Source organism: Pseudozyma flocculosa, assembly GCF_000417875.1.
Source record: "Pseudozyma flocculosa PF-1 unplaced genomic scaffold scaffold00021, whole genome shotgun sequence".
In the NCBI taxonomy this organism is placed as follows: Eukaryota; Fungi; Basidiomycota; class Ustilaginomycetes; order Ustilaginales; family Ustilaginaceae; genus Pseudozyma; species Pseudozyma flocculosa.
This window is the reverse complement of record NW_006920889.1, coordinates 167,319-187,706: the sequence shown is the minus strand read 5'-3', so window position 1 is coordinate 187,706 and position 20,388 is coordinate 167,319. Positions and strand designations below refer to the sequence as shown.

Here is a 20,388-nt window from a genome sequence, read left to right as displayed (position 1 = left end):
ACCGCCAGCGATCCGCAGGGCCTCGAGGACATGCTCGAGTACCACATCTACCACGCCGAGCGCGGCGACGCCCGCTTCATGCTGCTGCTGGCGCGCGTCTACTACCAGGGCAGCATCTGGGCGCCCAGCGATGCGGCGGGCGCAGTGCGGCGCGACTACAAAAAGTCCATGGGCTACCTGCTCCGCATCACCCGCCGCGTGTGGCCCAAGGACGCGGCGCTCGTCGGCCGCGGCGGCCCCACGGGGTGGGTGGCCAGGCAGGGCGACAAGGGCGAAGATGTGCAGCTCAAGGTCGACGACCAGACGCTGCTGCCCCAGGCCGGCTCGGCGGCCAGCCTGATTGGTCGGATGTACCTGCGCGGCGAAGGCGTGCGGCAGGACTTTGCACGCGCCTGGGTCTGGCTCAACCGCGGCGCCGACACGGGCGACGGCGATGCCTACAGCGGCCTCGGCGTCATGCTGCGCGACGGCCTCGGCGTCGACGTCGACGTCGGGCAGGCGGTGCAGTTCTTTGAGGCCGCAGCAAAGGAGCGCAGCGTCGAGGGCACCATCAACCTCGCTAAGGTCCACATCGACCTCGAAGACTACCCGGCGGCCATCAAGTACCTCGAGCTGGCCATCCGGTCGAGCAACTCGTTCGAGGCCTACTACCTCATGGCCACCGTCAACGCCCACCTGGCGCGCACCCAGAACAGCCCCGACCGGTGCCGCCTCGCCGTGGCCGGCTTCAAGCAGGCCGTCGAGCGCGGCGACTGGGCCGCGCCCATCTTTCACAAGGCCGAGCGCGCCTGGCGCCGCGGTAACAAGCACAAGGCACTCCTCGGTTGGGCCATGGCCGGCGAGATGGGCTACGAGGCCGCCCAGAACAACGTCGCCTACATCCTCGACCGCGACAAGCGCCGCCTCCGCCTTCCCCTCCTCGACGCGCGCACGCCCTCAGCCACCGAGGACAACAGCACCGACCGCCTCGCCCTCATCCACTGGACGCGCTCCGCCGGCCAGGACAACGTCGACGCCATGGTCAAGATGGGCGACTACTACTTCCACGGCATCGGCACCCGCAACCCGGGCCGCGCAGCCTACGACAAGGCCGCTGCGTGCTACTCGGCCGCCGCAGACCGCCAGGTCTCGGCACTGGCCTACTGGAACATGGGCTGGCTGCACGAGGAAGGGCTCGGCGTGGTGCGGCAGGATTTCCATCTGGCCAAGCGCTACTACGACATGGCCGTCGGCGTCAACGACGAGGCCTACCTGCCCGTCACGCTCAGCCTCATCAAGCTGCACCTCCGCGCCCTCTGGGCCGCCGTGTGGCGCAGCGACGCCTCCGAGTCGGCCCTCTCGCTCTTTTCCAGCTACGCCAGCCCGACGAGCCCCGACGACGCCGCCTACACCGAAGCCGACGAGGTGGCCCAGCGCAACCGGCGCAGGCTCGAGGACGAGCGCCGGCGCGGCGGCGTTGGCCATGGCCACGGTCATGGCATCGGCGAAGAGGGGGCCGGCATGGGGCCCGACGACGATCTCGGCATCGACGCCGGAGACGGGTTGGGGGATCCAAATGAGCCAGAGACGTGGCACAGCACGCGGCGGACCGAGTTTGGCGGCGGCGACGAGGCCGACGACGAGGAAATCGAGGAGCTCATCGAAGGCGGCCTGGTCGTCCTGGCGCTTGGCGTGCTCGCCTACCTCGCCTACGTCCGGCAGGGTGTCCAGCTGCGCATCGAGAGGGAGAGGCGGCAGCAGGCTCAGGCGGCGCTGTGGCAGGATGGAGGCGGTGGCGGCGAGCAGCGCCGGGACGAGGAGGGAGAGGGAAGGAGGGGGATGCAGCCGTTTCCGTGGGCGCCGGAGGGCGGTGGCGCCGGTCATGCTGCCGGGCTGTGATGAGGTTTCGTCCCTTCCTTATTCGGGTTGCAGCATTGAATCTCAACAGCATCTTTTCGGTCGTTGTGCTGCCTGGACGGTGTGTGGTTTGTGCTCGTTGATGCAAAGAGTGGTAGGGTTTGAGGCCCGAGCATCAGCGCGTTTGGAGAATTGAGGCGCTTGAGGGTAGACCGAACATCAAGCCAGTCGAGAAAAGGCCGAGGGAAATTGGAAGGAAAATCCAAAAAGGGCGGAGTGATGCTTGTTGCCTCAGGGGGCTCAGCTTGAAGGATTGGGGTGCAAGCAGGACTGTTGCAGCAGGGCAGGGTTGCAAGCATCAGCATGATCTCTGCATGTTCTTGCTTGTGCCATGTCAGGCAGGGGTCTCACCCTCCAGCAGCTGCAGAGAGCCCTGGAGGCCTGGATGCAACATCACAGCTGCTTGCTATCAAAGCATGCCTGCTGCTGGAGACTTGTTTGTAGCATCAATGTCTGTCACCATCCACCGCTACCTTGAGGTCAAGATGTGTCGCGCGGCTGGCCGGGCTCTTCCGAGTCCCAAGCCCTGGCCTGGCCTTAGGCCGCGCGGCCTCCTGCCTCCTCTTCCTTTCCGGCATCCATCTCGCATCTCTCTCCACTGCTTGGCAGCACAAGATGATGGAGTGGGGCACCTACTGCCTGTTGTGGAAGGCAGCCTCCTTCAAGGAGTTCCTCAGGGAGAGAGGGGAGTTCTTGCAGGACCTGAGCCAGGAGGGGAAGGGTGCTCTGGATCACCTGCACAAGGAGGGAGGCATGGTGACCAGGTCCATCAAGAGCCTTGAAAGGTGAGCAGCTTCTGTCATGCTGAGGCCAAGGAGCTGACAAACGTGAGGGGCTCATAGAGATGGAGGGCTGACCATGGTCCTCATATTCTTGGGCTATACAGAGACCTTGACACAGTCTTCAAGACGGGGAGCTACAAAACCCCTCCCACGACAAGTTCATCGTCTACCTTTGGGCCTTCAAGGTGGACCTCAAGGACCTTGTTCCCTGGGTTGAGCAGTACGCCAACGGCTGTTCCCAGGCCAACAAGGGCAAGGCCAACAAGTACCTCGTCAAGGTCAAGGCCTTGCCACCAACAAGGACATCAAGACGGTCTACCTGCTCTATGTGGGCTCCACCCAGGCTCAGGTTGTGGACAGGCAGCGTGACAACAAGGTCGCCAGCAAGAGGAAGGGGGACACCACCAAGGTGACCCTCCTGTACTACCTCCTGGAGAGGCTCTGTAAGCAGGGACACCTTGAGGCTAGCAAGAGCCTATACGTCCTGGACAGCCCAAGGACCCACGACAACCTCCAGCTTGTCGAACGCCTCCTCTTGGCCCTCTTCAAGCTGGACACCCTCCTCAACATGGTCCCAGGAGGTAACCTCTTCAAGGTCTTTGTCCCCTCGACCGTCAAGGACATGGCGACAGCCCTGGTATCAAGGAGCAGCAGCAGCGCCACCACTGCCACCTCCAGCACCTCCTCGAGCACGGCCCCAAGCACCTCCTCCACCACCCCCTCTGTGGCTCTGCAGGTCCTTTACCTCACCATCGCCCCAGAGGACTCCCCCAAGTACAATCAGGCCATCATAAGCCGCCTTGTCAAGACCTTGCAGGAGGGCTCTCCTTCCCCCATCCACATCAAGGCTGTAAGGGAGGATCACAAGGGCCTGGTATCGGACTCCAGCAAGAAGGGAACCACCATCATCCTTACCATGCTTCCGGCCTGGAGCCACCATGGCCAGGCACATCCCTGCCTGTATCCAGGCCCTTGACCACCTTGCCATTGTCTTTGACTTCTTTGTTGCTGAGGGAATGTGCACAGCCAAAGACATCATTCAGATCAAGGGGATCATCAAGAGGACCATCAGGACTTGTGAGAGCAACAAGCAGCTGGGCCTCAGCCCTTTGGAAAAATCACGCGCCTCAACGAGGCAAGCTCAACGGTTTGCAGCAGGCCCTTCATCAGTGCAACAAGCAGCAAGCTTGAAGGACACTGCAACAGGCAAGCTCGAAGCAGGCTGATGTTGGCCACTGAATCGATCGACGCACTGCAGCGGACTCTGCTCGTCAGACGAGCGGGAATCCGTGCGATGCTGCAGCGGCCGCGACGACACAACAAGACAGTGCTGCCCAGCGCCGAGGTCAAGGTGTACATTCCCACAGCAACGCTGCGATCAATTCAGAGACGTCTGCCACGCGATTCCATCGAGTGCTCGAAGAGATCGACGATCGGCGAATGTACATGCCTCCCAGGAGCGCGGGGGTCACGGCGCCGCTCGTAGGACGCGAGGGAAGTCGCGGGCGGCGTGCAGACTTGCACATGACTGTCACCGGGGTACAGCGGCAGGCTCTCTGACGCATGATGTGGCAGTCCCGTCCCTGAATCGAGCGAAGAGGTCCTCGCTGACGAGAGGCACCGGGGAAGTGACAGGAAGGGCGAAGGCGCGTGCGACATCGCGCGGCGGGGGCTCGCGGCGGGCAGGCCAGACCGGCCGGCAGAGACCGTGATTCCACTGAGGCGGACCCAGAGGAAAGCCGACAGGCAACGAGAAGGGCGCCCAGATCCAGGACGGACGCCCCGAGGGGCAGCAAGTTGCCGGAAGCATCCGCGGACGGAACACAGTCGTGCGCGAAGGTGGCGAGACCGTGAGAGCCTGGTGGCGCCCGAGCTTGAGCATCTCAGCTGTCGCGACGCCGCACAAGCCTCCTCCTACGTCCCCCCGCTGTCGTCACGGCGGGGCAATCACCGCGGGATGAGCATGAAGGCATGGCGAGGCAAGGGATTCATCCAGTCACAGGGCGGGCGGGGTCGCAACTCTGTTTGCTCGTTCCCCAGACTCGGTCAGCAGCATCATTCGTCGACGGCGGCAATGGTGGCGGCGGGGGTATCGATGCAGCAGGCATTGCGGACGGGCGCGGTTGGCGCAGGATCGCCGTAGAACGAAGGGAAATTGCGGGGTCGCATGTTATCGTTGCGAGGGCCGACGACGGCGCTGCGACGATGCGTGAAGCAGGTCGGTATGGAACACGGCGCTCCGAAGGCGGGGCGGAGCGGAGCGGGACGGATCCGCTGCGCCGGTCGTCGCCATCGCCCAATCTCCCATGTCTGCCGCGGCCCCGCTTTGCCACAACGGCGGGGAGCACGACAAACGACGGCGGAAGGGCGCGGCGCGAAGGAAGGCTGAGCCAGGGTCGCTGGGGTCCGGGAGTGATGCCGCCGCTCGTCTGTGCTTAGCCGAAAGGCTTGGCATCTGCACCTGCACGCCCCCTCCCCTCACTTCGGTCAGTCGCTTTCTCTGGCGTACAGCCCTGGCTCTGGACCTTCCTGCCGCGTATCATGCTGCCGAAGTCGCCCGCAGCAGCTTCGCCTTCTGTGCTGTCGCTGGACCCTGACGAGCGAAGCAGTTAGTTGACCGACGGCTAAGCCCTGCCTCCATCCCTCGCTCTCGAAGATCTCCCAATGCCCGCACCGTCATCTGCCTCGCACCGCTACTCTAAGCGGCCCTTCCGTTCACCGTCTGCTGACACTGTACATGTATGTAGAGTACTGTCACGCTTGAGCTGCAATGGACAGAGAAGCTACGGGCGCATCGTCCTCGTCACCCTTCGGAGCTGTCACCTCCGCTACTTGGCACGCCCTGGTTCAGATGCTTGGGCAGCCAACCAGTTGGTGACCTCGAGCCCGACGCAGCTTCATCCGCAGTCGTGCACCACTCTGCCTCCTCGTTCCTCATCTGGGTGCGTTTGCTGTCTCTCCAAGTGGGCGGGACGCCAGCGACGAACGAGAAGGACTCGACCGCGTCCGTTGCCGCGCTCGGCATGACCCCGTCCGCAGCTTGCACCCTAGCAACGACGTACGTACGTAGTACGTTGTACTCGTTCTTCTTCCCGAATGTCGGACGACAGCCACGTTCGCCGCCGCCACGCTCGTTTCGCGCTAGCGATTCCATGTAATTATTTGACCACGCAAGGGCATCGTGTCGTACAGTAGCTCGCTTGCTACGGCTGGGCCCGAAGTAATTCACATTTACCATTATCTGCGCCGAGGAAGACTAAGACCGGTGCGCAGACTGCCGCGTATCGGCTGGACTCGCCTATCTTGCCCATGATGCGTCGCAAAGAAGAACCGTCGCGCTTCTCACCTGTCGTCGCTCTCGTCTCTCGTTCGCCGCCCTGATCGCCTACCGTAGCCGACCAGGGTACATCTTGGCTGAGCTGCAGCCGGGTCGGCAAGCACAGTCGGAAGGTGCAAGTGTTGCTATTGTCTTCGCTCGACGGTCCAGAAGTGGGTAGCTCTCGATTGCTCTCGCCGCCGCTCTCTGCCGTCTGCGCAGCTGGTTGTTCACCGCAAGACTGTGCTACGCCTTGAGCTTGACCAGTCGACGATGGAAAGCACTCGGAAGACGCCCTTCCGCCTCGCCGCTCGTTCGTCCCGCCCTTGTAACCTTGCTTGATAGCGAGCTATCTATCAACAGCTGCAGAGCATTGCGATTCCCACGTCCTCGTTCTTGATCGTCGGCATCGTTCAGCGCACAGGCGTCCGAGCCGGCGAGAGCAGCGAGACGAGACAGGGGCTCACTACTGTGCGGCTCGGCCAGCTTGAGGCCAGGGCGGTTCCCTCGGACCGACTCCACTTCGCTGCCGGATCGCCGCTTGGGAGCAAGGTGAAGCTCCGAGTCTGAGCATCGCAGTCTCGTGAGAAAGGAGATTGATGCAGCGGAATCGGTACTGCAATTGCTGATACCGGCTGTCTTCCGGAGAAGACGCCGGACCGACAAAACAGGCCGGCCGTCTCCTGCGCACTAGTTACAGGTGACTTGCTGGCCCGACCGAGAGCTTCTTCGTTGACTTGCCTCATGCTCGTCCTTCTTGAGCGCTACCTAGCTAGAGGCCTGTCGCGGTGTCAGTAGGGTATGTACTGTACCGCGCACACGGAAAAGGGCTTTCCGATGCGCCTCGCTACTCTAGCGTGTGTGTGTGCGCGCTGTAGACATCGAGAGGGTGGCAGGCGAAGATGTCGCGCGCGCTATCTGCTATCGCTTTTACGCCGATCGCCGCTATTCTTCGAGACGAGACACTCGAATCTACCCCGCGGGCAGCACGGCATAGCTTCGATCCACAACTTCGGACAGCGTCCCTAGCTTGGGGTGGCATGGTGACCGGCTGAACCGATCCTCTGCCTGCTCCGTATACGCTGCTCGTAGAGATATAAAGGCCTTGTCCACCCGTAACTCTCCTCTTCAGACCATCCTCCATCGCAGTCTTCCTCTCTCGCGCTCTCTTACACACAGCCCTAGACCACCGGAACGTCCTAGAAAGCTCTCCTTTCCTCCTCCAAAATGCAGATCAAGCTCACCTTCATCGTCGCTACCGTGGCCGTCATGGCCGCCACGGCCTTCGGCAAGCCCGTCGAGACCCAGCACATCTGCGGTAACAACGGCGCCGTCGACCCCGCCCTCGAGCAGCACATCGCCGACCGCGTCGCCGCTTCCCGCAAGGCCGGAGACAACCAGCGTGCCGCCGTCGTCGTGCCTGTGTGAGTCTCGGGCGCACGCCGCCACCGCCTATTACCGCCGCGACGCGTCGGGCTGAGCCGCGCGCGGGGAAAATTCGCAGAGGTACTGACATCGTCGCCGCTCCTTTGCTCCGACGTCGACCGATCAACAGCTACTGGCACGTCATCACCGACGGCACCTCGGGCAAGGCCACCTCCACACAGATCCAGAACACGATCAGCCTGATGAACGCCGAGTACGCCGGCACCGGATTTAGCTTCCAGCTCGCCGGCACCGACACTACCGTCAACTCCAACTGGTACAACAATGTCAACCAGGGCACCTCTGCTGAGGCTGCTATGAAGAACGCACTCCGCAAGGGCGGACCTGAGAGTTTGAACATCTACACGGTCTCCTTTGGCAACTCTGGCTTGCTTGGATATGCCACCTTCCCCTGGTCCTACAGCAGCGCCCCCAAGAACGACGGCCTGGTTATCACGGCCAACACCTGGGTCGGCGGATCATACCCGAATTACGGCACCGGCAAGGTGAGTCCGAGTCCCGAAGCTACGACGGACTTACGTCACTTCACCAGCTTCAAATTGCAGTCATTGCACAGGAAACGGCTGAGCCGTGAGAGAGAAAGAAAAAAATTACCGGACGCGTCGCGCTCACCATTTCCGCCCGTCCTCTTCGTCCCGTTTCCTCGCCACAACGCCGACTAGGTCTTCGTTCACGAGGCTGGCCACTGGTTCGGCCTGTACCACGTCTTCCAGGGAGGCTGCTCGGGCTCCGGCGACGGCGTCGACGACACTGCCCCCCAGTCGGCGGTCACGCGCGGATGCCCGACGGGCCAGGACTCGTGCCCCGGCGGCGGACTGGACAACGTGCACAACCACATGGACTACTCGTCGGACGCCTGCCGCACCGACTTCACCCCTGGCCAGATCTCGCGCATGCAGAGCATCTCGGGCACCTACCGTTTCTAAGCGGTCGCCGGTGCGGTGCGGTGCGGCGCGGCGCGTCGATAAAACGAGATCGCGCTCTCACGGGCTCGGCGCGCGGTCGACTCGATGGGCCCTATCGCACTGCTAAGGGCAGCTTCTCAATTCCTCCTAGAGGAATCGCAAGGGGGCGGAAGCGGGTCGTCAGGACCGCCTCGCTCGGGGCAGTCTCTCCTCGCTCTCCCTCCTTCCCTTCTGTTTCTCTCACGCTTCTCATGATCACGGGAATGTCACGTCCACTGTGGGATCGTTTTCGTCCCCTCACCAACTATCCATCGTGCGTGGTACGCCGCTATCAGGATGCGTCGACCTCGCTCGTGCACCGAGAGAATCTGCAGGCTAGCGCTTCCCGGCGGACTGGGAGCGTGCGCGCTCGGGACGGCGTGCCCGGGCGCACAGCGGCGATGCCAGGGCCCAACCTGACAGGCCAGGTTTCAGGCACCGGCGCCGAGGGCGCGCGCACGCGACTGACGAGGCGGGGTCCCGCACGGACTCCGTCGAGCTCCGGAGCGGCGCCGACTTAGCTTGACCCCCGCACGGCTCACACCGGATCTCACGGCACCGCCGGCCACGACCGAAGCAAGCAACGAACCTTGCCCTCCCAGTCCTGAGTCTGATCGCCGGAGCCGATCATGGGAGAGAACGATTTCATCAATCGAGTTGCAACCGGTCCCGGACCCCGTTGACATTGGTGCTGCAACCATCGGAGCGGTGCCACGGGGCTGCAGCGGCCACCCCCTCGGCATCGAACCCGGCGCCGCTCGCTCTCCCACCCACTCGGAACGTGTCCCGAAAAAGTGGCGTGCGACGCCTCCCGAAATCTCGAAATGCTTTCCGGCCCGACGCCGGCCGGGCGGTGCCTGTGCTGATGCGGCATAAGGACACTGACGAACCGTTCCATTACGTCGACTTTGTTCCAATGTGGCTGTACGTGGTGCGCCGCCACGAAGCCCGCACCTGCGGCGTTCTGTGGTTGGTCGCGACGCCACGTCCCGGGAAGCTTCGCCGACAAGTCAAACGGCGTATAAAGGAACATGACGGGCTGTGGACGTCCCCGGGGCGACGGCGTGCAGCGCCGACTGGTAAGCTCGGCAGCAGGTCATCGGATGCGTTTCCGCGAGGCTCCGTCACTTTGTGAACAGCGGCCGCAACAGTACCGTCAGGAAGGTCGCGACGATCTTGAGGGGAGCGGCTGCACGAGCATCCCTTCATGAGATTCAAGCCAAAGCATCCAGAGCGAGCACGTATAAAGCATGGCTCGCAGCAAACGCTCCCATCTGTTTCCACCCAACATTCTCTACAATTTCTGTGCCCCTCGTCGCCATGAAGCAAAACCTGCCCGTCATTATCCTCCTCACCTGGATGCTGCATCTGCGCTTGAACGCAGCCGTTTCACCAGACATAGCCTTCAGCCTACTCAGCGTCGAAGCTCTGTACCAACACTCGAATTTCCACCGCGCCGTCGATGTCGTCCTCGCCGATGCCGACCGGATGATGGGTATCGAAGCCAAAAGGTATGTCAATTCCATCTTGCAGTCGCCGGATCCCTCCGCACACTGATCTGATGCGGCCGAAGCTGGTCGGTGGACTCGAGGCGTCTCAGGCGTATGGCGGTGCAAGAGAACCAGGCGCAGAGGGCACTGTTGGCCAACACTCTGGGTATCTCGCCTGTTGATCCGGAGCTGATTGCTTCGGACCAGGCTGCCAGAGAGGCTTAGTGAGTCGTTGCGCCCGTCGCGTCGCCATCTCCCAGCTCCCGACTGAGCAGATCACACCGACCTCGTCCGGCTCCCCTTCTCTTCCCAGCTACCAAGACATGGTCTACATGCGGTACGCCTCCACCATGCGGTCCAAAACAGCCTTACAATGCTATCACTGACCGCCCTAGGACCCCGCTTCCTCCTCTCTTCTGGACCTCGCAATGTACCTCCTCGAATCGTGGCGCGACAGGAACAAGGTGCGGGACTGGAACGCCCGAGCCGATTTGTACGACGCCGCGCACCCCGAGCGGGAATCCGAGACGGATCGATTGGGCCAAGCTCGGCGCGTCTCGCTCAGGATCCAGCGCGGAACCAAGATGCGGCAGCTCGAGGTCCATGTTGCGCTGCTCGAGCGAGCTCGGGCTAGGGAGTTGCAGAACCAGGCTCGCGGTCCTGCCGGCCCGGCGCTTCATCCCGGTGTGCATGTCGGTGGTTTCGCCTCGACCGGTGGCCATACTCCCGCGATCGAGGGCCATTTTGGCGCCCCGGCTGCTGCGGATGGTCGGTTTCCTCTGGCGTCGGATGGGAGGGGCAAGTCGACCGTGGCTGGGTACGAGCTCGATCCCGCGTCGTACGCACATTACAGGCAAGCTGGGACGACACCAGGAGGTCAATTGTGGGGACTGAGCGAGGCGAGCGGAAGCGGTCAGCCGCACTACGCGGACCGACCGGGCGGCAGCGCCGAGCTCGGACACCTGCACAGAGGATCAAGCGAGGAAGACCATTCCCTGATGGACCACGTTCCACCGTACTCGGTCGGCGACACGAGCCACTACGACGTCCCAGGCTCGGCACAACCCGACGACGCCGATGCCGGATACTCTTACTTGATGGATACAGAGGGCGGCGATGGCGGAGGACACGGCGGCAGTGACGAACTGTGGCAGGTCGTTAGTCGCGCTACGCGTCATCACCCCGGCGATTCCAACGGCGCGCCCGCGGCATCCCACCAACCCACCGGCACGCAAGGGAGCGAACCGGCGGCCGAGGGTAGCCAGCCTGCCTTTGACCATTCCTATCCCTGGGGTTGGGGCGGCGGTGACGGCCCGTCGTGGGGACATTCTGACCGACGCCGACGACGTCGTCGTTGACGGGTCTATCGCCTTCGATCCCGCATCGAAGTCGTGTCGATTACCCAATTATCGACCGCTGTCTACGTGCCGTGCTGCGCTGTACATACATCGCATTCCAAACGTTCTAGATCTTGGGCGCAGGGAGATCGTCTATCTCCTCGCTCGCCTCGAGACCGCGCCAGTCCCAGTCCTCCTGAACCTCGACCTGCGCCCTTTGCACCTCGTCGGCCGGGTCGGCGCTCTTGGCGAGCACGAGGTCGTACCACCCCTTGCGGACCTTCCACCTGCCCGCGTCCTGACACCATCGCGACAGCATCTCAGCCCTGATGGGCAGCTCGACCCGTGCCTCCTTGCCAGCCGCGAGCCGTACCGCGTCAAAGGCCACCAGACTTCGCCCCGTCCCCGCTCCAAAGGCGTCTGCGAGGTAGATCTGCACCACCTCCTTGCCGCTCCTCTGGCCGACGTTGCGGACCGTCACCTCGGCCACGGCGTTCGAGGAGCGCGAGACGCCGCCGCGGACGCGCATCGACGAGGTGAAGCGGGTGTAGCCGGCGAGTCCGCCGCCGAACCACACGGTGGGCCGGACCGAGCGCGTCTCAAAGTGACGGTAGCCCATCGACAGCGCCTCGTCGTAGTAGGTGTTGGGCCCCACATCGTCGTCGTCTTCCATGATGCCGGGAAATCCGCGTGGCCCGAGCGAGGCAGCGGGGATGTCCTCGAGAGACTTGGCCCATGTGTGCGGCATGCGGCCCGATGCCGGTGCAAAGCCCTGGCCGAAGAGCACGTCGCACAGCGCCGATCCCGACTCTTGGCCGCCGAACCAGCCGTGTACGACAGTGCTGTGGTCGAGAAAGGGGAGCTCGATGGCTGCGCCCGACACCGTGACGACGACCGTGTTTGGCTGCGCCTCGAGCACCGCGCGCACCATCTCGTTTTGGCCGCGCGGCAGGCAGAGGGTCTCGCGGTCGAATCCCTCGCTCTCCCACTCCGGCCCCGTCGAGACGAGCACGACGGCCAGGTCACTCGACGCGGCGACCGAGGCGGCCTCTTGGATGTCGAGCTTGGGGTCGCGCACCTCGTAGCCTCCGACGCCGAACGAGGAAAAGAAGCGCTTCTCCCACGCCCCCAGGCCGCGCACGGGCTCGTAATCGAATGTGATCCGCTGCCGCCGCCCGGCCTCGAGGTGGAGGCGCCGCTCGATGCGGTAGTGGTGCGGGTGCAGCAGGTACTCGAACGGATCCTTCTCGCCCTCGAATACCAGCGGCGCCTTGCCGGTCGCGATCGTGAGCCGGCCAAAGGCGTGGTACTGGAGTACGTAGTCCATGTCACGGTCCGATTGCAGGTCGAAGCTGGCGGTGATCGACCACGTCTTGGCGTCGAGCTTGCCCTCGCGGGCGAGCGGAGGTAGGCCGTTGAGGCTCGCATCCCAGCGGAGCGAGTCCGGCTGCGTCCTGCCGCGCAGCTCGCGCTTGCCGCTCTCGCTATCGCGGCTGTACCACTCAAACTCGATGCCCGAGACGAGGTCGGTGGGCAGCGGTGGGGCAAACGACCATGTCTCGCATCCCTGCGCGACGGCGACTTCGCTGCGATCCCCGAGGAGCGCGGTGACGGCCGAGTGGAGTGACGAGACGTGCTGCGGCTTGAGGTTGGCCGATCCGCCACCAGACTGGATGGGCTGCGTGACGGCCCGGCCGATGAGCGCGATCCTGCGCGGTGGGGTCATGGGATCCAGCGGAAGGAGGCCGGCCGAGTTGCGCAACAGCACCGCACCCTCGGCGGCAATCTGGCGGATCACGTCGGCGGTCTCCTGGATCTCTGGCGAGGTTTCGCTCTCTTCTGCGAGCGTGCGGAAGCCGAGCGGCGCCACCTGCTGTATGAGCCGCAGCACGGCCGCAGCGCGACGGTCAATGTCGACCTCGGTGACGACACCATCCTTGATCAGCTGCAGGACGCGGTCGACCTTGCGGTGGATCGACGGCCCGGGCATCTCGAGGTCGGTCACCTTGAGGCCGTGGTTGTGGAGTGCGAGCCAGTCGGAGACGACCAGCCCGCCGAAGCGCCACTCGTCGCGCAGGATCCGGTTGTAGAGCCAGTCGTTTTCCGAGCAGCTGACGCGGTTGAGGCGGTTGTAGGCCGTCATGATGGACGCCACCGAGCCTCGAAAGGGCCGGGCCTGTGCGCCGTCCTCGCCCTTGCGGTGGGCCTCTCGGATGCGGGCCAGGGCGATCTGAAAGGGGCGGAGGTAGACGGTGCGGAGGGTGGTCTCGTCGACGTTGCTCGAGTTGACGCGGCGGCGATGCTCGGCCTCGTTTGCGACAAAGTGCTTTAGGCAGGCGCCGACACCCGTGTCCTGGACGCCGAGGACGTACTCTCCGCCCAGGGCGCCGCAGAGCAGGGGGTCCTCGGAGTAGGTCTCAAAGGAACGGCCGTTCCTGGGGTCGCGGACCATGTTGATGGTGGGGCCGAGGAGGAGGTGGACCTGCTTGCTCTTGGAGTCGCAGGCGATGGCGTTGCCCATGCGGTAGGCGAGGGAGCGGTCAAAGGTGGCGCCGAGGCAGCTCGACGAGGGAAAGAGGGCGGCGGGGGTTGGGTCCGAAAACGAGCCGCCACCGCGTGCGCCACTGGGGCCATCGGAGAGCTTCAGGCAGGGGATGCCGCGCGAGGGGACGGCGTGCGTTCTCCAAAAGTCGTCGCCCGACGTGAGCTGGATCTTTTCCGTCGTCGACAGCTGCGATAGCTGTGCCTCTATCCTGGCGTCGAGGTCGTCATCGTGAGGGCGGTCAAAGTCGATGCCAGGCGACATGGCAAAGGGACGTCGCTGTGTCTTCCTGCTTGGTAGTGCAGCAGAGAGCGAAGTGGTGTAGCAGGGCCGGGGCAATAGAGCGGGTGGTGGTGGTCAAAGGAGGCTTGCTCCAAGGCGGCGGGCGGCGGGCAGGGGAGGTAGACGTCGGGGCGATGGCAGCGTGCGGGAAAGCGGGGCAGCGTGTACCGAGCGCTGGATCCCGAGTCGACTCGGTCATGCTGTGACGGTGACTTGAGGGCTGGTCCGGGCACGGTACTAGGCCGGTGCGACCTTTCAGGGGCAAGAGGACAAGGGAGCGGGAGGGCCAGCTGGTGCAGCCAGAGTAGTGACAGGGCCTGCCGGTACGACGGGCGCCGGAGTGGTGGAATTCCCCGGTCAGGGTCGTCGGGCCAGATGCTGCCGGCTGTTTCCCGAAGGCTGGTGACCGGCAATGATGCGAGCGGGCGCCTCTTGACGGCCGATGGTGCCACGAAACGGGGCCGAGTCTGGGCCAGGCAGTGCAGTCGTGCCAGAGTGGGCGCGCCGAATGGACACGACCTTGCGGACGAGGAGGAGGACGAAAGTAGTCGGAGCGGTGCTGTGTCGGTCGCCTGGCCCGCCGTTTGCCTGGCATGCGGTCGATGTGCTGCTACAGATCGAGTGTGGGTGGGGAGCAGGCCGGCGGGAGGGTCAAGGTACGGCGGCGGCAGCAGCGCCTGGTAGCAGCGCAGAGTGACCGGCCAATTCGACGGCCTCTTGGAATCCACCTTTGCTTGACGAGGCTCCGCACCCTCTGCGCCGGAAGGCTAGCCGCGACCGAGGTTCCATCGGGGGCGAGTCCGGCAGCCTCCCGATGAGTGCGGGTGGGCCGATTGGCATCGCCGCTCCTTTGGCGTTCGAGCGGCGGGTGCGCCGACGGGACACCATCAGCACCGTACTTCCCAAGCTCGGAACGGCTAGCGTGTCGATGGGAGATGAGGCCGCGCTCGAAGGGATTGCCCTCACGGCGATGAGCGAGCGGCTGACGAAAGGGAGCAGGGGACGAGAGGTGATGGTGGGTCGTAATGAGCCCCGGAATCCACGGCCGAGGGTCGTCGCTGGCCTGAGGCTTTTTTGTCACCGCGCCCGGTCGAGGCCGAGGCCGGAAGCGATCACAGCTCGCTCAGGGCAACCTTGCAGCGACACAGAATGTCTAAGGAAGCAATGGAATGCTATGAGCGGTCGAGGCCTCGAGGCTGTCGCGATGGCGAGCGGGAAGAAGGGCGAGCGGGCCAGCCAGCGGAAAGGAGCGGGCGGGGGCATCGGCAGGGTGGCGGTGTCCCAGCAATTCGCCCAATTCGCGGGCAGCCAGTCAGCCAAGCTGGGCCAGACGAGTCCAGCCTTGGCAGGTCAAGCCCTGCCTGCCTGCTGCTTGCTTGCTTGCTTGCTTGGCGGACCTCCCCGGCCTGGACCCTGAGATGCTGGGCTGACCGCTGCCCGCTTCCAGCCTGAGCTTCCAGGTCGCCGCGAGCAGCGTCGGCCTGGCCGACGGGAGCGCCGGACCGTGGACTGCACAGACCGCTCCCTCGTTGCTGCCTTCTCTCTCTCTCTCTCTCCCTCTCTGTCTCTCTCTCCACGTCTGCTTGCCCAGCGCACCGTGTACCTTCCAAAGTGCGGGGAGAGCCGGCGCATCTCGCTTTGGCCCGGCCTGGTCATTGCTTCCTCGCTCTCCCGCTCCCCGTCGCCGTCGCCGCGCCCCGGTCGTCGGGCCTGGACCGAGCAACGTTAAAAGCAGCAGCGGCTTGGGCCCATCGGCGGCTCCCCGTCATCACCCCACCATCGACACCGTCCCTGCCGCCACTACCATCCCTGCATCTTCTCCTCTCCACCCAGCACCGCCACCACCACCACCGCAGCCACAGCCCAACATGCCCTCTGACGGTTCCTCCAACAAGCGCGTCATGCGCTGGGGCATCCTCGCGCCCGGCGGCATCGCAGAGACCTTTGTCGGCGACCTCCAGCTCGACCCCGCCACCCGCGGCGTCACCGACGTCGCTCACCGCGTCGTCGCCGTCGGCTCGGCCTCGGGTCAGAAAAAGGCCGACGACTTTGTCAAGCGCATGTACACGACAAAGGAGCAGGTCGAGGAGGCCAAGGCCATCAGGACCTACGGCTCCTACGACGAGCTGGTCCGCGACGCCGACGTCGAGATCATGTACATTGCCTCGCCCCAGTCGCACCACTACCAGCAGATCAAGCTCTGCCTCAACGCTGGCAAGCACGTCCTCTGCGAGAAGCCCATCACCATCAACGCCGAGCAGATCCGCAAGCTCTCGGCCCTCTCAAAGGCCAAGAACCTCTTCTTCATGGAGGCGCGCTGGACCAAGTTCATGGACATCTTCCGCGAGATTGTCAAGCTCGTCCACGAGGACAAGATCCTCGGCCACGTCTACCGCGTCCACTCCGACTTTGGCCAGGAGCTGCCCGAGGACCACCGCCTCTACTTCCCCGAGCTCGGCGGCGGCGGTCTGCTCGACTGCGGCATCTACCCGCTCACCTACCTCACCGCCCTCCTCTGGGACCACCCGGACAACCAGCGCGCCCGCCCGCGCGTCACCGGCTCGATGCGCATCAGCCCCAAGTTCAAGGTCGACGAGGACTCGACCGGCGTGCTCCAGTTTGACAAGATCAACGCCACCGGCATCCTCACCGTCAACATGCGCGTCGACCTCCACCGCCCCGCCTTCCACACCATCATCCAGGGCGACAAGGGCGACATCCTCGTCCACGGCACCCACACCTCGCGCCCGACGGCGTACAGCATCGTGCTCAAGGGCCAGAAGCCCGTCACAAAGGAGCCCCACATCCCCGGCCACGGCTTCTTCTGGGAGGCCGACGAGTGCGCCCGCTGCATCGTCGCCGGCAAGCTCGAGAGCCCCGTCGTCAGCCACGAGGAGAGCATCTTTGCCATGGAGATCATGGACGAGATCCGCAAGCAGGGCGGCCTCCAGTTCCCCGAGCAGATCGAGAGGGCCGACTGAATGCCTCGCTTCTCTCTGCTTCGCCACCTCGCACAGGAGACGTGGCGAGCGCCCGTTTGCCCTGCCTCGAGGAAAAGGCACATGTGTACATAGAGCTCGGGTCGTCGTCGGCTTGGGGTAACAATAATGCTAGATGTTTGTCACCAGTCCCAAGTCTCCACCGTGCGTCGAGAGCCAGGGCCGGCAGTCCAGTCGGCGAGGAAGCGCCCACGGTGATCATGGACAAGATACGCAGCAGGACGGGCCCCACATTCCCGCGACGAGGCTGGACACGCCGCTTGTGCATCAAGGTTGGCACAGACCACGCCCCACATCACAAAAGCTAGAGCGTCGTGCATCCTTGATATCGGTTGCTGCATCAATGACTGTTGCAATACCTCAGCATTGTTCCTGCAGACGTCCTGGTCTCGAGATGCTTGTCTGTCTGCAACGTGCTCCTTCATGTTCCTGGCATCACCAAGCCCATGATATCAGGGCGCTCATTGTGCCTCTTGCCCTCAGGAGCCCACTTCTGCCTCTCCAACTTGTCCTCATCCACTGCTTCTTCAGACTTGTCTCATGCTCCCTCCTCAATCAGCAAGGCCAGGTAGTTCCACCATACATCAAGGAGCTCAGCTGCTGTGAAGATGGTGGGCAGCAAGAGCTCCACAACCAGTACCCCTTCCCTGTCTGCCTTGTTTGCATCCATCCCATCCACCCCATAGCTTGAGGTCTCTTCTGGCAGGACAAAGATGCTCACCCCCTGGTTAGGATGTCTGAGATGAGCGATCCATCCTTGAGCTGATCCCCCTCCAGCCGTTCCTCGATGTGTTTAGCGCCTTTGGGGTAGGCGGTAATCCTGTTAGCGTCCTGCGTGCCCTTCTTCTTGATGATGAGGAGGAAGGTGTGCACGGTACCTTTGGGGTCAAGGGTGGACAGGCCAGGTTGCTTGTTCTTCTTGTTTGGGTAGACCGCCCTGTTGAGAGCCGCTTGGGCCGTGGTCACAATATCGTCATCCACAAGCTTGTCCTTCCTCAGCAGCTTGAGGATGAATGCTGCTCTTGGATCTGAAAGGAGGTATGAAGGTGTCGCGCGGCGGGCTGGGCTCGGATCCGAGTTCCGAGCCTTGGCCCAGCCATCAGCCGCGCGCGCCCGCCTCTTCCTCTTTCCGTCTGGCATCCATCTCACTTCTCACACGCTCCGCCAGCACAGAAGGGCTCATCCTCCAGAGCTCCTTGATCCTCTTGCCCTTTGCCTTCCTCCCCACCAAGGTCACCTGAGGTAGGGCACCCTGAGCCCCAGGGTAGGCGACGAGGGCCACCTGCCCCTGCTCCCAGTTGAGGGCCTCTCCCAGCCTTCCTGCGTCGTAGGTGGTACCCTCCACCCTTCCATCCACCATCAGCCAGATGGTACGGACAAAGCGCCCCTCCTTTTGCCTGGTCGCCAGGGGCGGAAGATCTTGCCAAAGGTCTTCCCTTGACGCCACCTTTGACTGGAGAAGTGTGGCCTCACTCCACGCTTTCTCGCCAAAAACGCTCATCTGTTCCCTAATCGATACCTCCCCGGCGCAGAGTATCTGCATGACCTTTTTGTCTGGCTTCTTGTGGTTGGCCAGAGGAGACCTGCTGAGAAGCAAGGCAAGGGTGCAGACGATGGCCACCTCAGTGAGGATGGGCAGGAATGCAGTCGGTCGGTACTCGCTTGCGCCGATTGCCGCCGTGCCAATGAGGGTGATGTTAGGCCCTCGGGGTCTTAGGATACCGCGAGCGGCCGAGGACGGTAGTGGGCTTGCGCGGAGAGGTCAGGGATGAGGAGGAGTGGGATATCGATGCTGTACCAGTCTCCAGTGAGAAGAGGATATAGTACATTCGACGAGGAGACCATCAGGGGCCTCCTCGGGAACCTAGGGACTTTATACTGGCCCCCTCGGGATCCCCTCGTGGCCGAGGGACCGGCTGCGGCAATTGCCGCTCGGCTCCGCCGTCCGTCAGCCCGTCCTCGGGACTCGGGCACCCGCGGGCCACGTTAGGCAGCCGCCTAACAGGTGATTGACTTGCCCCGTGGCCCTGAGAACAGGGAGGCACCCGCTGGACCTGGTACTGCTTGGCCCTTTCGTCCGACGCCCAGGAAGTTGAGGGCGGCTTTGGCCGTGTTTGCCTCAACGGCAGTAGACAAGGTCGATGTCCAGCACTAGGCGGTCCAGCCTTTCTCCAGGAGGCTGCAAGCCATGCAATGTGACAGGCTGGACTCCTCAATCACAACAATATGCCTGCGCTCTCATAGCTAGCAGCAAGGGGGATCTGGCTTCTGGCGCGTAGGGCCGCTACGCTTCGGAAAATCCCCGATCGTAACCCGATCTACGGTCTAGCCCCTAGCGCAGATCGGCTACGCGCCAGGCATTGGGCCGGTGCTACGCTTCCGCCAGCGTAGCGGCCCTACGATTCCGCTACGCTTCGGAGCGTAGCAGCTGGCCCGCCGATGCCGCAGTGTAGGGCTGGTACGCTCCCAAGGCCCGTGGTGCATCCTGCTGCTGGCAGCCGTAGGCCTGCTACGCTCCCAGAAGCGTAGCACACGCAACGGCTGTGCGCAGCGTAGGCTGCCAGCGGCTGCCAGCATCCTGGACCGTAGCAACGCTGCGCTGCTGCGGCGTAGCATTGACATTTGCCACCCTAAGTACGACTCGCTTGTTTCCTCCATTTGCTGGCCGATACCTTTGCATTGCAATCTAAGCTAGCTACTACTATCTACGGGCGATCTTGCGAGCGGCGGCAGTGCAGATGTTGGCGATGTGGGCCCGAGCTGGCAAGCATCGACACGGAGCGAGGCACAGATAGAGGCGGGCGAAGGCGGCAGTTGAGGTCGGGCAAGGGCAAGCAACCGAAGCAATTGCTGCCGACCAAAGCAGTCACGGCCGTGCGCGAGGGTCGAGCTGGAGCTTGCTGGTTGAGGCGCAAAGGCATCGGCGGCAGTCTGGCGATGGCGTTGGGCAGGTCGACGTCGGCGGTGGTGGTGGTGCGAGGGCTGGCGGTGAAAAAGCGCAGAGCAGCACAAAAGGGCACGACGGTGGGCTACAGCTAAAGGGCGGTCAAGTGGCGTTGGAGATGGTGGTGGGAAGGGGAGGAAGAAGGAGCGCGCGCGCGTGCCAGAAAATGGCTGCCTCGCTGGCAGGCCTTGACCGCTGTCTCGGCCGAGAGGGAAAAAGGCAAGAGGCGCGCGCGCGCGCATCTCTGGCCCGCGGCAGCGGATGGATTGGCGGCGGCAGCGGCGGCGAGAAAGGGACGGCCGCGCGCAGGCTGGCTGGCTGGCAGGATTAGGACTCGGAGCCGAGCTGCCAGCCCGCTAGCCCGCGCGCGAGCAATCGAAAACTTCGAAAACGGGCTACGACGCGCGCCG

At 63.7% G+C, this 20,388-nt stretch overlaps 6 protein-coding genes across 6 annotated transcripts in view; 5 read left to right on the top strand and 1 right to left on the bottom strand.

Moving 5' to 3' along the window:
• The window catches only part of PFL1_05680 (uncharacterized protein), a gene marked incomplete at both ends in the record, with an annotated part of 3,920 nt that extends 2,042 nt beyond the window's left edge, over positions 1 to 1,878 (top strand). The window contains one exon of the mRNA XM_007883216.1: positions 9 to 1,878. Coding sequence (XP_007881407.1) covers positions 9 to 1,878 — 1,870 coding nt within the window. The remainder of the gene's footprint in view (positions 1 to 8) is intronic.
• A 636-nt stretch (positions 1,879 to 2,514) lies between these two features.
• PFL1_05679 (uncharacterized protein) lies at positions 2,515 to 3,654 on the top strand (the record flags this gene model as incomplete). Its single annotated transcript, XM_007883215.1, has 3 exons — positions 2,515 to 2,681; positions 2,797 to 2,943; positions 3,039 to 3,654. 3 exons carry the CDS (start codon positions 2,515 to 2,517, stop codon positions 3,652 to 3,654), a joined length of 930 nt encoding a protein of 309 aa, XP_007881406.1.
• A 3,567-nt stretch (positions 3,655 to 7,221) lies between these two features.
• Positions 7,222 to 8,366, top strand: PFL1_05678 (uncharacterized protein; the record flags this gene model as incomplete). Its single annotated transcript, XM_007883214.1, has 3 exons — positions 7,222 to 7,418; positions 7,550 to 7,925; positions 8,103 to 8,366. The coding sequence occupies 3 exons, from the start codon at positions 7,222 to 7,224 to the stop codon at positions 8,364 to 8,366; spliced, it is 837 nt and encodes a 278-aa protein (XP_007881405.1).
• A 1,338-nt stretch (positions 8,367 to 9,704) lies between these two features.
• Positions 9,705 to 10,768, top strand: PFL1_05677 (uncharacterized protein; the record flags this gene model as incomplete). The annotated part of the gene is made up of 5 exons (XM_007883213.1): positions 9,705 to 9,895; positions 9,985 to 10,098; positions 10,188 to 10,211; positions 10,332 to 10,642; positions 10,728 to 10,768. 5 exons carry the CDS (start codon positions 9,705 to 9,707, stop codon positions 10,766 to 10,768), a joined length of 681 nt encoding a protein of 226 aa, XP_007881404.1.
• Positions 10,769 to 11,338: 570 nt separating this feature from the next.
• Positions 11,339 to 14,017, bottom strand: PFL1_05676 (uncharacterized protein; the record flags this gene model as incomplete). The annotated part of the gene is made up of 1 exon (XM_007883212.1): positions 11,339 to 14,017. The coding sequence occupies one exon, from the start codon at positions 14,015 to 14,017 to the stop codon at positions 11,339 to 11,341; it is 2,679 nt and encodes an 892-aa protein (XP_007881403.1).
• Positions 14,018 to 15,903: 1,886 nt separating this feature from the next.
• PFL1_05675 (uncharacterized protein) lies at positions 15,904 to 17,016 on the top strand (the record flags this gene model as incomplete). Its single annotated transcript, XM_007883211.1, has 1 exon — positions 15,904 to 17,016. The coding sequence occupies one exon, from the start codon at positions 15,904 to 15,906 to the stop codon at positions 17,014 to 17,016; it is 1,113 nt and encodes a 370-aa protein (XP_007881402.1).
• Positions 17,017 to 20,388: the final 3,372 nt, after the last annotated feature.